The 16989-nt window shown below is 44.2% G+C and overlaps 1 protein-coding gene across 1 annotated transcript in view; it reads left to right on the plus strand.

Moving 5' to 3' along the window:
• The first annotated feature begins 1179 nt into the window (after positions 1–1179).
• Cpne8 (copine 8) overlaps positions 1180–16989 on the plus strand; it is a 189905-nt gene continuing 174095 nt past the window's right edge. Inside the window, exon 1 of the mRNA XM_028869232.2 lies at positions 1180–1743. Coding sequence (XP_028725065.1) covers positions 1646–1743 — 98 coding nt within the window. The 5' untranslated portion in view covers positions 1180–1645. The remainder of the gene's footprint in view (positions 1744–16989) is intronic.

Genomic DNA, 16989 nt, shown 5'->3' on the forward strand with positions numbered 1-16989 from the left:
ATCCCTCTGGATCTCTGTGAGTTCAAGGCCACATTGGAAATAGCCAAGCATGGTGACACGCCTTTAATCCCAGAAAGCCAGCCTTTAATCCCAGGGAGTGGTGGTAGAAAGCAGAAAGATATATAAGGCGGGAGGACGAGAAACTAGAGGCTTTTGGCTGGTTAAGCATTTGGCTGGTTAAGCATTCAGGCTTTGGAGCAACACAGTTCAGCTGAGAGCCATTGGGATGAGGACACAGAAGTTTCCAGTCTGAGGAAACAGGACCAGCTAAGGAATTGGCAAGGTGAGATAGCTGTGGCTTGTTCTGTCTCTCTGATCTACCAGCATGGACCCCAATAACTTGCCTCGGGTTTGATTTTATTAATAAGAACTTTTAAGATTCCTGCTACACATCCTATCTCCTGCAACGACACGAATTCTTTAGCCACGTGGCTCCAAGTGAGTTAAAATGCCACAAGGGAGGCTCACTGTAAGCCCCTGCTTCTCCAGGTGAGCCCAGGGAGGCTGGCACTGCCCTCTAGCACCAACCACCCTCCCTCCCCAGGCTAGGTGGCCTGCTCTCCGTCGCCCCCTTGTGGCATCAGCAGAGAACCCGCAGTGACGCCTGGGGTCAGGTGTGCGCAATAAAGTGGGGGTGCCATGCAAGCTGCTGAGGCTTCCGCGTCCTGCCCATCCCCAGTCGTGCTGCCCAGAATCTATTTGCCAAACGCCCCGGTCACCCGGGCTGCGCACCTGCTTTACACTACCGTGCTTCCAGGTTTTAAGGACCACACTTGGGGAGAGGGAGCTAGATTGCAAGGTTAAGACGTCCCCTTCCCCGCATCCCCGGGCCCTAGGGCAGAAATCCCATCGTTTGGAAAGGAAGGACTGACCTCCCTTAAGGGACCCTCACCTATAGGGACCCAACCCTCAAGTTACAGGGGACAGCAGACGCAGTGAAGCCTCCTCCCTTATAACGCAGCGATTGTCCCAACAGCGTCCACTCTGCCCCAGCTTGCTCCACATATCGGCACGCCCCTCTGCACCCGCTGTCAAAGGCTGGAGGCCATACCTGGTCCCACCACCCCAGCAGTCCAGTAGCCCCAAGTAGGGAAGCCATCGGGGGGGGGGAGGTTCGGGCGCATGTGCCGGGGTCACAGGAGGCCTTTCAGTGGGGTGGCCTCTAGCTCACACCTCTGACTACCACCCTAGAGGAAACGGAGTGACTGGCAGGGGGGCAGGCAGCCACGGCCCTGGAGAGTATGGGTGTGTGGAGGCTGCACCGCCCGCACCTGGGGCTCTCCCACTAGACGGCGCGGTGTCTGCCCAGGTCACCCACTGTCTTTGCGCTCAACCCTCAGATCCTGCTCCGGTGGGTGGGTTGGGGGAGCAGACCCAGTCCCCGCCTGGCGGCTGCCCTGGGGCTGCATGCAGCCCCGAGAGAGCCACTTGCGAGACACAGTAGCGGCTTTGCCAGGACTGGCACGGTCCCCGGATTCGCGAGGAGGTCCGCCTCCTCCCTCCCCTTCCCGCGCCGCCTCCGCCTCCTTCCTCTGCCTCCACCCTCACCCCTTCCCGTCGGTGCGGAGCTCGGCTCCCGAGCAGCGCTCAGCCGGCCGCAGCTTGGTTGTGGGCTCGGGACAAGTGCTCCTTGCCTCCGCTCGAGATGGACAGCCGCTACACCAGCGCCGCGGGCATCGGGGACTTGAACCAGCTGAGTGCGGCCATCCCCGCCACGCGCGTGGAGGTGTCAGTGTCCTGCAGGTGAGGACGCGGCTCGGTTCCCTTCCTTCCATCCGGGGCTTGGTGGCACTTGGCTAGCGCTCCCGGTACCACGAGGCTTGGCGCCGGGATGAGAAGTTGCTTGATGAGTGGGGACAGACACCCCAGTTGTGAGACGGACGCTCCCCGCCTCCCGCCCAGGTCAAGTGACACAGAGTTGGGGGGACTAGAGTGGTGGGCTTTGGGACGGAGTCTTGTTGGTTTCTTTCTGGGAAATGCAGTGAAAGTTGGCAGAGCTGTGACTCAGCTACGGGAACCCCAGCCGCCGCCCACTTTACAACCTTTATTTATTTATTTTTAAAACAACCGAAATCAGGGCCAGTAGTTCAGTGATGACGGCAACCCAAGGGTCAGTACTGCCAAAAGCGCGCGTGACTGCTGCGCACAGTGGCCTGGGACTCCGGCCCGCCCTCCCGGTGGGATCAGCTCCAGTTCTGCGGCTTCTTCCTCTCCACCTACTTCCTGGAACCATCCAACTTCCTCACCCTACACCCTTCCGGGACGTTTGCCCTAAGCCTGTAGCGGTTCCAGGTTCAGTCTTCCTGGCCGAGGCTTACCTAAGAATTGAGAAGTCACGACTGATTTTTCTGCCCGCCAGTAGATAAACATGTGAATGCTTGCAGCAACTCTCAACTCTGGGACTGCCAGTGATGCTCAGTGGACTAGATCCTCCCGTAAGTCAAACAGAGTAGCCGCGCTGCCCCAGTTTCGCAGAATTAAGGATTCTAGAGTTATTGCATATACCCGGGTGCCCACTCCTGGTTTGAATACCTTTCACGGAGGAAAACTCCACACATACCCTCTCTTCCCTGGTGTTTTTAAATGCCCTCAAACGTTCTCAATTTTTCTGTAGGCAAGCTTGTCTTAAACGACTCTAATAAACATGGGAGATTTTTGTTGTAAACAAACCCTGAAGTTCGAACACCTTCAGCCTCTAAAACAGTGATTCTCAACCTTCCTAACGCTGCGACCCTTTAATACAGTTCCACATATTGTGTTGATCCCCCCACCATAAAATTATTTTCGTTACTACGTCATAACTGTTATTTTGTTACTGTTATGAATCATGATTTAAATACTTGTGTTTTCTGATGGCCTTAGGCGACCCCTGTGACAGGATTGTTCGACTTCGCCAAGGGGGTCGCGACCCACATGTTGAGAACTGTTGCTCCAAAACTAAAGGATCTTGGAAATTCACATTTCAACACTCTAACCCTCCCCCTCCCCCACCCCTGCCCCCGTAGCCATGTTCTTTGGGTAAGGGATAGCCCTGAGACTACATAAGAGCATTTGATTAGTCTCGAGGATGACTGACCTCAGACTGTGAAAACGATAATGGTATTCGTGACAGCTGACACAGACCCTTGGCTTAGTAGGGTCATCCGCCTGGAGTGCTCCCCTAGGCTCCTTTCATTTAACAGCTGCCTGGCAGACTCTTGCAGCAATTCCTAGGTGCTTTTGTACTCCCTGGAGCTGGCTTTGGGACTTAGGAGGTTACTGCTACCTCACACAGTAACCCTGTGGGTGGTCAGGAATTCTCGCTTATCAGCATTTTCTAGTGTTCCATCCTCTGTTCACCCTCCTGCAGGCTTGGGAGGGCACTAAACCGGCAAGAACGCTGCACACTAATCGTGAAAGCCCTGTCGTCGTTCCTCAGGGTGATGTGGAATAGCACTGGCCTCAGGTGCCAAGCATTTACATCCTTATTTGTGCTGTGGGTACGCTGGGGATCCTGAAGACATTGGTTCGTGCCGGTTTGTTTCAGGTTCCTGTTCCAGGTCCTGGAGACTTTCTTCTCCATGGGGTTACTTTTTAGTACTTAAAAAAGTTTCAAATAAGAAAAAAAAAAAAAAAAAAAAACTCTAAAAGAGAAGTAAGTGCTTAATGTCCAATATTTCTTCTACGCCTGTGAGTTGTCTAGAATCAGTCAATCGTTTACTTCTTGCTAAACGATGTAGAAACTACTTTTGATCAAGTGTACTTGGTAAGTCCGTAGCTTAAGGCAGCTCCATTTCATTTTTGTGGGGTTGAGAACTTTGTCTTGCCACCTTGGGAGGTGGTATGGTTTGAACTTCAACACCAGAGACCTGGGTGCAAATACTGGCCCTGTGACTTACTTTTATTACCTAAGAGTGGGCTCTTATTTAGTTTGTCTACGCTTGTCCGTATCTGATAACGAAGCTAATTGTGGCATTTTCTGTAGAGCACTATGAGGGTTTTATGGAAGGATATGGGGAATGGGCTTGTACAATACATGGCACTGTTCACTATGGAAAACAAATCGTGAGCTATTATTGGGATACAGTGTCTTAGTTAGGGCTGCTGTGGCTATGATAAAACACCGTGACCAAATCAACTTGGGGTGGAAAAGTGTTTCCTTGGATCAAACAAGGCAGGACGCTGATGCAGAGGCCATGGAGGGGTGCTGCTTACTGTCTTGCTCTCCATAGCTTGCTCAGCCTGCTTTCTTATACAGCCCAGGACCAGCCGACCAGGGATGGCACCACCCACCATGAGCTGGGCCTTCCCCATGATTCACTAATTAAGAAAATGTCCTACAGGCCTGCCTACAGCCAGATCTCATGGAGGAGTTTTCTCAGTTGAGGCTCCCTTCTTTTAGATCACTCTAACTTGTGTGTCAAATTGACATAAGATGAGCCAGCACATGCAGAAAATGGCACTTAGAATTCTGCTAACCGAGTTCTGTAACTACTCTCCGTTTGAACTTTAGTAAGCAAGGTAATGAAAACGGACATAGCTGTTCCCAGAGCACAGCTGTCCCAGGATGCTTCTGGGGAGTTCACTTAGCAAGAAGGCACACAACTCAGCCTTGCAGTGGGTCAGCAAGGCAAGGACTTCCCCACGCCGCATTGTCTGAGAGAGCTCTAATCGCTCTTGCTTCAAAAGCAGCTTACAATGGAAGCCCTTTTGGTAACCTCCTTCTTCTGGCCCCCATAATCAAACGACTCCTTATCACTTTGGGAAGGAGAGAAAAATAACAATTGAAGCCAGAAGCTAAAGATAGCTCTTTTTACTGATCAAGTATCTGTGTGTGTGTGTGTGTGTGTGTGTGTGTGTGTGTGTGTGTGTGTTTTATATATCCAGAAATTAAACTGTGCTCTGTGAGCAGTGCAAATAAGCTGTCTGAAAGCATGAAACGTGACTGGTAGATAAACATTATAGGAGCGAGCAACCTGGGATAAGGCCTAGCAATAGGCTTCTGCATGATCAGGGCTCAGACATTGTGAAGCTGAGGACTCATCGTGCATGACAGGGAGATGGGGCATGGCTAATCAAGGCAGATGTGCAGGGACTGGAGAGATGCCAGCATCAGTTCTAGTGGCTGTGAACTTGCAGTGTTAGTGAAGAAAACCACACTCTGGTTACGGTTACCTAAAGGCAGATTCGCAATCCCTGGTTTCTCTTCCACTCACTATCTTAAGTCATTTGTAGATTTTTAAAAACTTAAGTTCCCCAATTAACTGAACTTCTCTCTACATCAGAAATGATGCAACTTTAGCTAAGCTTTCAATTTTATTCTGAAAACCCAGCAAAGAAAACTGATACTAAAGCTAATGAAAAAAAATAATTTGCAGTAATTAATCGTTTTCTCCAGAGCCTTTGGTTTCACTATTTTAGTATTTTTTGTCATTTTCCCTGACAAAAAAATGGAGTGCTTCTGGCCTTCCCTAGCTCTCAAGTGCCGATCTGTTCAATTGCTCCTGGAATGTGGAAGGAAGTGGAAATGGTGTGAGTGTGCACATCCTGGTAAAAATTCCAAAAGCTGGACCTAATGTAGCTTCCTCGTCTTGTCTCACACCAATTCTCCCATGAGCTGTCTGAATGTAGCATGACAGACACATGCTTACCATCTATCAAGACACCTGGCAAATAAATATGGCAACCAAATATAGAGTTCCAAAGCATACGGGGTGAACATCCTGGTCCAGGCCAGTGTGACTGTGCCATGCTGCTCTGTGTTCAGGCTCCCTCCCTTTCTTTACTCCCTCTTCTTGATTAGATTTTTTTTTTTAAATCTGTTTTCAAGACTTAGGTCAAATGTCATCTTCTTTCATGACCTCTTTTTTAAACTGTGATTTTCTTGACTCCTCAAACAGCTGGTGCACACTACTACCAAGCAGGTATAATGTAATTCTTGGACACAATATAAGGACCATTGTGACTTTCATGAAGATGTATTCTGAGTGGCCAGTAAACATGCAGTGCTAAATGAAATCATCTGGTGTTTATGAAGTGGAGAGGGTTCCTGTTACAGACTTCTGGGCTCCAGAGCAGATCTCCTGAGACACAATCTCTGGGAATGTGCTGCTGGACTCCGTGCCTCCACAAGTTCATGTATGCTGGTTATGTACTCTACTACACCTGCAGGCCTGATGAGCAAATGACTCGAGAATCTAGAATTTCTATCCAAAGTCTCTATAGCCTTTGGGAAATGGAGGTATATGTAATCAGTGTAAGTCTTAGTGAGTTTGTCTTTTAAATTAGAAAGTTATGTTAGAGAATTGAAAAGTTTTGAGAGAAGTTTGAAGTGCATTACTTAAAAGATGATTGGTTTTCAAGTCAAGATGAGTCTTATAGTTTGAGTGGGTTCAATTTCTTTGCTTCATTTATAGCATTTCGCTGTGGGCATGTCACTTGGGAGGTTTATTGCTTCCTTGTGCATGGCATCCCCAGTCCTCAGCTTCTCATCTTTCTCTGACATTATTTCTATGACTTTTGATGAGACCTTGTAATATACTGAAGTAAAATAGGAGGAAATCTCACGATTGGCATTTGCAAAGTTGCTAAGTCACAATTTATGTTTCATAAAATAAAGAATAGTTTTAAGTAGGCAATTATACTGGTATAAAACAATGATATTATATAATTTTTAATAATTTAATCTAACACATGTATGGAAACAATGAGATGTGGTATTATTTGATTTATCTTGAAGAGATTTTTGTTTCTAATTTTATTTTAGATAGGTTCTCCCTATGTGACTATCTAGTTGGGGCAGGCTTGAAACTTGTGATCCTCCTGCCTCACCTCTGAATGCTGGAATTGTAGACATGAATGCTGGAATTATAGACATGAAGCACCAGGCCTAACCTGGATTTATTTTCAATAACAATGAAGATGAAATAATGGGGTAAAGTACAGTATTATAATATGTTTATAAGCCGTTATATCTCCCTGCTCAATGCAACTTTGTTGATACAACACACATTGCTGTCTAGATGGTCTGACCTAATTCTAGTGTCTGAGATTTAAAAATTTATTATTGTTATTATTATTATTATTAGGCATGAGGGACATGAGCATTCCATGGCACATGTGTGGAAGTCAGAGGATGATGTGTGAATGTAGGGTTTCTCTTTCCATGGTGGGTTCTGGGACTTGAACTCGACTCGGGTTGTATAGCTTGTGTGGCAAGTGCTTTTACCTGCTAAGCTTTCTTCCTATTCCTGTCTGAGAATTTTTTAGAAGAATCTTATGGTAAGTTATTTCTAGAACCAAGCCCTTGCTATTTCCAAGTCCTTATTTTACTCAATCTTCTCCCCAAACAATATGAAATTCTTCTGTGGCTGATCTAGATTTTCCTCTCAACAGGAATCTAGCTGGTTTTGTTCATCTTCGAAATGAACAATGTTCTATATTAATAAATAACTGTGCTTTTTCCTGCAGTTTACTTCTGAATATGCTTGTAATATTTCTGGTAAATAGAGCTTCCAGTGGAGATGGCAAATGGATTCAATCTCATGTGCTAACCCTGCTCACATGTTGCTGAGTGCTGGGAAGGGAGTGTCGGAAAGGGGGGGACCAGAAGGCTTTGTGGAAAACAGTTGGCTTTAGAAATGAAGTGAGTCAACACTGTCTGGTGTGCACACTGTCACTTCTCTATCTTGGGGTCCTTGACATGCCGTGTTTCATAAGCTTAACAAACAGTTTGGGCACATTATATTTAAATTAGCTTACCATGCACCAGGACTCCAGGGCCTGTTATCGCCTTTCTGTTTCTACTTCTGCTGCTCTGGCTCAGGAAATAGTCATTTGCTCTCAGCGTTAGGCATGGTAGGGCGATGAGTTGGTGTCCAAGCCTGGGGTGGATGACTCGTTCTATTTGTTGAATGATGACCAGGGTTCTTCCCCATTCCACCCAGCCATTGATTGCCCTCTGATCTCATTTGGATTTAGAGACTCCAGCTTTCTGAGTGCCTGAAAACCTTGCCAGGTGGCTGACTGTGAAGGCTAACTTTACATATAGTTGTCCATGAGGTTTAGGTAGGTTCACAGAGTGTGGTGATGAATTGCGCCTTTCTTTGAGTTCTCTTACTACCTCACATTTTATTTTTTTATGACTTACGATTATTTGGATTTTTGCATGTATTTCTCTATAATCAATTTTAAAAGCACTTGGTTACCATTGATTCTTGTAAAGTCTGACTTTGTGCTTTGTGTATCGACATTTTTCAATACAGTCAATGTTTGCTGTTTGATGGACAGGTTGGAGAAATGAACCTACATGTCCGTGAATTTAAGTACTTTTATAATCTTAGAATGTTAACATGAACAGTAAAAACATGAAAACAAACCCATTTTACCAGTATAATTAATGAAAGAATAATTTTTCATCTAGTTAATACAACATTCTACAAGCATTTTTTTTTTTTTTATGTGAAGGGTCAAGAAACAGATAATTTTGGTTACATTGTCTCTAAGAACAACACAATTAGTTTTAGAAGTGGACGCTATGTCTACATACTGACAGATAATTTGCCTCTTTAATTAGGAATCTTGAGCAAAAATAGGCAATCAATGGAACTTGCAGGGGGAGCTGGGCAGATAGCTCCTTTGGTACAAGGTTAAATGCAGTGGTGCCTATTGGGGAAGCTGACAGGGGAGTTCCTCTAGCCCCCGGCTGGGCAGTCTACTGAGGAGGCAAGCTTCAGGTTCAGTGGGAGTCTCTGTCTCAGAACACAAGGCAGAAAATGACTGAGAAATATTCCTGATGTGGGCCTCCGGCTTCTACACACACACACACACACACACACACACACACACACACACACCAATGAACTTGTATGTGTGATATCCTATATAATGTATCTAAATAGGAAAACAGATGAATATGTCTTAATCTTTGACTCAAGATGGATTTTGTATTAAAGGAAATATTTCTACTCATTTATTTGGTGAACCAATCAAGTGAGAGACTCATGGTGTTTCAGAGGAATATGGCCAGTCTCTTGAGGGAACAATTGGCTAATGCACTTTCTTACAGACTTTGTTCAATCAATTTTTTTTGTTCAATTGATTTTAAATTTTGTTCAATCAATGTTTCAATAGTTGTTCAATCAATTTTAATTTTGTGCCACAAAAAATGCAAATAAAACTTTTTTGCAAAGTCAAAAGTCACAACATAAAGCCCCAAGAGCAGAACAATAGAAAGAAACAATTTCTAGAGGTGAAAGAGAAGAGCAGGGCTGGTCTTTACATAGGCTCTTTATGATATTTATGTATGACAGACAGCAATGTTAATATAAGCAGGCTTCCTTGTGAAGCCGCTGTCTGTAGATTATGGCCCTTCTTCCATTTGACTGGCTAAGACACTTGGCTGAGTTGTCTGAGAAATACCTGAAGTGTCTCTGACACAGCAGAAGTGAGCGAACGCTCCACTGATTATAGTTAACCCAAACTCCTGTCATACTTGATTGTCTGAGGTCTTTCCAAAGACACAGACCTCATGAATGGCTGTAACTATCAAGTTCGGAGAAACAAAAGCTTAACGTCACTTTCCTTCAATGAGGGCAGTACACAAGTGTCTAGTTTCGTGCTTGATGGTGTGCCCAGCAGCTCCCAGGGCAGAGGGAATGCTGTGATTTTGCAAGGGAATTATTGCCTACTCACGTCACTTACTTCTCATTTGGGGAAAATGGCCAAACCTGCTGTTTTCAACAGAATTGTCAGCAGCATCTCCTTAGAGATTTTTCAGACAGCGTACGGGCCCACTAGAAAACACTAGTTTGCATCTTCATAGGGGACTAAGTCCTTTCCTTTTTTTTTTTTTTTAATAGATCCTCAGTAAATTAGTAAAATTTCTGTCATTTGACATTCAAGCCTCACCTCCTGCTGCTTCTGATTCCACAGCTACCTTTTAACATGGCTGACTTTGATACTGATTAGCTCCAGGCCAGTCTGACCAGGGTACAAGTGTTACTGGAGGTTTTAGGCCTTGAGACTGGTGCTGGCAATCCTAACCAACCAGGCTCAGCTACCCACTCAACATGCCAGTTTAAAGAGACAAGCAATACCGTAAAACAGAGAAAAGTGATGTGTTAAGTGTGGTCACATTGGTGAGGGAACACATAAAGACTTCAGTGACCACCCCTGCCCTGACACACACACACACACACACACACACACACACACACACACAAACACACACTCACTCACTCATGCACGCATGCACACGCACATGCACGCACATGCACACACACACTGCCACCCTAGATCTATCTTTGGGGTCCTGATGAGGTTTAGGTTCAAATACAGAGCAAGAGATATGTAACTGAGTAGTCCTCTTCAAAATGTGGTTCTCTCTGCCCATCATTGACTCATCTGAACTCTGTGAAATCTCCTCCTGGGGCAGGGGCAGGAAAGGGCAGACACTTATATTATTACATGTTTGTATACAACTCCTCAACCACCAGTGCATTAAGCATCTTTAAATATTTTGATTATTTGTTCCGGTTTTGGTTGTTTTCATTTAGCATAGGTTGTTCATTAATTCACTGTGTATCCTAGGATGACCTTGAAATCCTAGTTCTCTTGCCTTCACATCTCAGGTGGTGGGGTCTTGACCTAACTGGTGAGTTTCCTGTCTCCCTCTTCCCTCCTCTGCACTGCCCTTATCCAAAGTCTCCCAGGATCCAAGCCACTTCAGATCAGCTCAACCAGGAGCAAACTGGGAGAAGTTCCTCATAGTGTCCCTCCTATTGGGAGTGTGTTGACAGTTGGCACCTCCCTGTCACTGTGAAGAATTTCAAATAGAATTGATTGAACCTTTCATTCTCTAATCTATAATGAGTTTATTGTACGGGTTCCACATTTCACTGGACTGCTTACAAATCTCTCCCCTTAATCAAATACAAATAATCTAGAGGCAGGAACACGGGCATTTATATACAGTCTCTTACACTACATCCTTTTTCTGGCTCCCAGTGACTTAGTGATTATTGAAGAAACATTTGAAAGACTATCAGATAACCAAGAAATTATAAGTTCTCATCAAACACTAACTGAATCTTATCTACCATTATGCCACATCTATCTGATAGTCTAATATCTTGCATAGGAAGTGCTTAATGATTGCTTACACAAGGTCGTTGAAGAACGGGGTGCATTTCATATTATTGGGAACTGTGACTGGAAGACAGAAGACAGGAACAAATACAGTCTTAGCTGAGTTTTTAAAAAGTCAGTTATATAAAGACAAGATGGAGGAGGCAGGGCCGGGTAAAGGCCTTGGATGAGTTAACCCATATATGTTTTAGGATTTATAGAACTAGATTCACAATCTAGTTTGTAGATGCTGGGACTGAGTTTATCTGCTTGTTTTAACGAGGTTAGTCCCTGTGATTCAGGGGTGCATTTTTACTCTGGCCACCCATGATGGAGATGATGTCACCTTAGGAAGTCCTCTTCAGCCTCTGTGTTGCCTGGTCACGTGTGCCAACGCTCAAACTTTGATTCTGTCTTCTGTTTAAACTCTCTTGGAGAGTCTGCAAAGCTCAGATTGCTGTGAAGTACAATTTGAATTATTCATTGATTTAAGCAGATTTCTGAAAATAGTTTAGAACCTGGAGGGAACCAGGAATTTGAAAGAGAGCAAGGAGGACTATATGGGAGGGTTTTGAGGGAACAAAGAAAAGGGGAAATAATGTAATTATGTTATAATCTGAAAAACTAAATTTAAAAAGATGAAAGAAAAAGAATAACCTGCTAATATAGCTCTGCCTTTTTAGGCTTTTTGTTGTTGTTTTTTGTTTCTTTGAGACAGGATTTCTCTATGTAGTTTTGGTGTCTGTCCTGGATCTTGCTCTGTAGATCAGGCTGGCCTCGAACTCACAGATATCTGCCTGGCTCTGCCTCCCGAGTGCTGGCATTAAAGGTGTGTGCCACTGCCACCTGGCAGGCTTGTTTTTATTGGTAAAGGATGTATGCTGGCTGAGGAAACTTGAAGGTAATCTAGGCAAAATGACCCACATATGCAGGTTCTCTTTTGTAATGTGACGCTATTGAGCTTGCAGTGGTTGAAATGGCAACAAATTTCCCAACAGCTAATGGAGAAAGAAACAAAAAGCTGGGAAATGCAGTCACGCACTTAACACGTCTTTAGTGTCTGGAAGGCGGAGTCAGAGGAAGGGAGGCTGGGGCAAGCAGCGTTTGCCTTCAGTTTTCTCGTGTGTGGTGGTTTGTGGACCAGCCACGGTCATCAGCCTTCAGTTCTTGGAACAGACATGCTCCATGCCTTGGCTCTGGGAGGGGCAGTCATCTCACAGACTAAGAATTTAACAAGTTATGTAAAATGCACAGCAGCTCATTGCCACTCAGCTGTTGGTGAGCTCCAATACGGTCACTGCATTTAAAGTGGGCAGGAAGAGAGCATGAGAAAAATGATCATATGACACATCCCAGTGTTGTATCATAATAAAGGAAACATGTAAGAAGCAGAGAAAGAGTTCAGAGCTGGACAGGCATGGCCTTGAGTACAGCTCACGAATTCAACTTGGAGAATTCAGTAAGCTTTCTGAACTCTGCTTTTGCATGTAAATGGGGCAGAAAGTCTTTCTCATATAGTCAGTATTCGGACTGCGTGATGTAATATCAATAAAATGTGAAAGCACCTGCTACTTAGCTCAGAACTCATTTGTGTTACCATTCAACCGAGGTAGGAGAACAGTGGCTCCCAACATAAAGATAGTGAAGACTCAAAGATGGGCCATTTTTTAGAAAAGTTCTACACAATTGCTGTAAAAATACATAGAAAACCCAAACCAAATTGTGTTGAAAAGAATGGAACACATGCACGCACGCACGCACGCACGCACGCACGCACGCATGCATGCACGGTGTGTTTTCATTCAAATCCATGTTCTGATGGCTTAGATAAGATGAAATCCGCTCTTGTTGCTGCTGCTGCGTTAATTCCGCTCCTCTTAGCAGGTTTGTGGTCCTTCACCTGGGGAGTCATAGTTGTGATCTAAGCAAACCCACTTCCAGGAAGGGGGTCCTTGGGGAGTCCTTTACCATTGCTGTTGCCATGTTTCTGTGGCTGCTGCCACTGAGAAGGAGCAGTGATGCCCTGTTGTGTGGAGTCTTACACGTGGCTTTGTTGCCTGGGCTCCCACAGTAACTCCAGACATTGTGGTGTATGGCTCTTCATTTCCCAGATCCAGGGGTTCTATGTGCCCCGTGGGAGTCATTTTCAACTCAGCAGCTTCTTTTATCAGATCTTTCCATCCATATGTTCACATGTTTTAGTGGTGTGCTCACCTTGCACAGTTCCAGTCTGCAGGTTGTGTGGGTCGGGTCAGGACTTGTCTTGGAGCCTGGCTTTCCAGAATGAGCTCCACTCTCTAGGGGAAGGTTCCCCTTAGGTTTCTCTCATGGTCTACCTGCGGGCCAATCATGGCATCTCACAGAGAACCCATGAGCTTTCCGTGTGATGTTTCCAGGAAGCTTCCTGGTCTTTTAAAATTTAACACGGGCACAAAGGAATTGGGAGGGCAGTGTGCTGAGCATGGGAACTCTACCTCATGGTGACTGTTTCTTGCCAGTGCTTTTATATTCTACCATGTGCTGGGTGATGGTCTAGAGACTTTGTGTTTACTCCCAGAATGCCCTGTGTGGAGCATTCAAGCACCATCCTATGTTTTCTAACACATCCCTTTTGTTTTCTAACAGAGGATGGGTGAAACACAGAGGATTTAGGATGAACAGCCAGGAAATGCCCACGCTGGTGCTTCCCAAGTCTGTGACATCATGAGAGTACTAGACGGTTTCTTTGATGCTAAAATTTCCCGTAAAGTCATTCATTAATTTGATTGGAATCTCATCTCTTTAATCAGTCGCTTGATGATTCTTTAGTTTCCATCAAGTGTTCTTAATTATAAGCAACAGTTATGATTATGTTGTAATAGGCATTGTACATAATATATAGTTATATAATTGAGAAGGATGCTAATGTGTGCACATTTTTTTTAAACTTCTGTTTTGCATTCTAGACTGTATTTCTAGTCTAGGTATAGGTTGGAATATCAAAAAGAATGCACATTTTTTTTTAAAAACTGTGTGATGTAATGCCAACAAAAGGCTTTGAAAGCTCCTTCGCCTTGGCACACAACTCATTTTTGCATCACAATTCAGCTGAGGTAGAACAGTGGCTCCCCATGTGAAGATAGTGAAGACTAAAAGATCTGCCATTTTTAGAAATGACATCACATTTTCAACTCTGGAAGAGATACTCTCGTCCATCTCCATTTGTTTTGTAACCGTATCCGTTTCCTCACACTAAATCTCATTTTTCTTTGAAAATACACAAGCCTCACTCTCCCAGACATTTTTTTTTTCCATAACGCTAACAAGATTTCACCATGAAATTGTGTTACCATGGCCACAAGAGTGAGCGCGCTCCCTCACCACTTGATTTCATGTAACTTTCACTGTCCGCTCCGGGCTCAGGGCGTTTGTGCTTCTTGCATTTTCTGCCTCCAACACTGCGTAGCTGGACCTCTCCATACTTGCCTCCTTTTCCTCAATTCTCCATTCAAATGGCTCCTTCTCAGACAGCCTTTCTCTGAACCACATCTGCAGGCACATTCCCATACTCAATTTGATAGTTTCACTCTGCCCCCTCCTCCTTCCTCATCTTGTTTCTCTTCTTTACTTCCTCCCTTCCTTCCCCAAGGTCTTGCATATCATGAACAATCACTTTACTGTTGAGCTATGCATCCTTGACAGCCCTGTCCTCTCTTCTTAATGCTACCTGAAAGGTATACCTCCATCTGTTTGCAGATGGCATCCCTCCCTTCCTCTGTAAAATCAACTCCTTGAAATAAAGGCATCTCTGTTTCTGTATACTGCTCTTACAGTATACTTCTGTATTGTGTCCAGACACTGGCTGGCACTTAACACATGTTCAGTAAGTACAGGTTGAGAGGAAGAATGAATGTAACCTTCGCTCTTGATTACAATGCTTTAGCTTAAGGACATTCAGCTATGAAAATTCAGAGGGTGGAAAGGGTGGCGGAGAGTGGTAGGTGCCAGGATTATGAAGTACACAGTGCTGAAGGACTCCAGGCAGCCGCTTCCCATCATGTGCAAAGCACAGCCAACATGGAGAGGTAGCTTATGATCGGAGCTGGTAGCTGAGTTTCGGGCAGCATTGCTGGTCTTTGTTTCTTCGAGGCAGCCTTGGCCTTGTAGCCGAGGCTGGACTCCAGGGCACCTTCTGCTTCTCTTTCAGCCTCCCGAGGACTGGTATTGTTTGCACAAGCTGCCACCGCTGACTGTCCTGTCATTTCTGTCCTTGCTTTAGTCAGAGTCAGCCGACTGCCCGAGTCTGGAATCCATAAGGCACCCCTGCATTTCCTCATGCCCTTCTTTGTTTTCTGTGACAGCAAGAGAAGCATTTAATATGTTATTTATTCAAGAGTAGCTAATATTTGCCCATTGCACAGGAGAAGAGCAGCTCATTATGTACCTCGTCTGAATCTCGGTGACCATTATTGATGGTGAACTTTATTTACTATACACATGGAGATGTTGATATTTCTTCTTTTATAAAATGGTATTTCCTTTAAAAAAATAAAATGCTTGATACATCCTTTAGCTTAGAAGCAGGAAGATCTCTATGAGTTTGAGGCTAGTATAGAGTGAGTTCCAGGGCAACCAGGGCTTTATAGTGAAATGCTGTTCCAAAAAAAAAATAGAAAAAAGAAAAAATCTTTAACTATGTTTTTCTTTGGGATATATATATATTCTCATTAATGTAGATTGTAGGTCATTCTTTATATTTTTACATTTTTATATCGTATGTATTTTACGTATGTTTTATATATATATATATATTTATATTTTAAATTTGATTATTCTATAATTTTCTGGGACAGGACTCTCTGCTTTGAGTGTGGTTGAAAGGGCTTGTGATGTGTAACCAGATGTCCTCATTCTGGGGTGGTCGTAATCTATATCATCTATGGTTAATCATCATCAGAGGAATTGATCTTATTTAATGTTATAAATGACTGCCTTCCTTCTTACTGGTAAAATGTATGGCAATCGAGTACATTAGTGGATTGATAATTTTTTCACTATTACCTGGTTATTGTACAAAAAACAGGATTAGGATGAATGAGTACCCTCCTGCACAGATGATAGAAACGTAAAATAGTGCAGCCACTTAAGAAAATGGTTTGATGGGTTCATAGGTCTCATCAATTCTACTGCTAGCTATGTGTCCACTAGAAATGCAGCCATATGTCTACATAAGACACGTGTTCATATAAAAAGAAACTCATGCATTGCACCCAGAACAGCTGAAGTATCCATCAACTACTGGCATGTGGAGTATCTGTATGATAGGATAGTGTTTGGCAGTAGAGAGGAATGAAGTCGTGATTGATACGACAAAATGTGTGAAAGTTAAACTGATGGGCACACATTGTATGGTTCCATTCACATGCAATGTCTAGACCAGCAAAACAGATGAAAATAGAAAGACTAATGTTACCAAGGGCTGGAGAAAGTAGGATAGGACAGACTGTTAAAGGACAAGGATATTTTGGTGGGAAAGACATGTTCTAAAATTAGATCATGGCGATGGTTGTCACACAATTGTGTGGACAAACTGTAAAATAAATGTCAGTGTTAGAAGGCAGAGTTCATGCTCCGTGAATTTTATCTAAATATAGCGGCGACCAAAAAGGATATGTGTAGAGCATTAAAAGGAGACATGGAGATGTTCTGAGAGATGCATCCTCAGGAAAAATCATGGCTGTATAAACATCATATGCAGAATTTACTTACATGAGCTTAGATGGACTAACCTGGGCTACATGATGTGTGCATGTATACGATGTAGCCTATTGCTCCCAGGGTTCTGATGAACAAGACAGCATAAAATTGATTCAAGTTCAAGAGAAAATCATGCAGACCTAGAGA

Source organism: Peromyscus leucopus, chromosome 20 (genome assembly GCF_004664715.2).
Source record: "Peromyscus leucopus breed LL Stock chromosome 20, UCI_PerLeu_2.1, whole genome shotgun sequence".
Lineage (NCBI taxonomy): Eukaryota > Metazoa > Chordata > Mammalia > Rodentia > Cricetidae > Peromyscus > Peromyscus leucopus.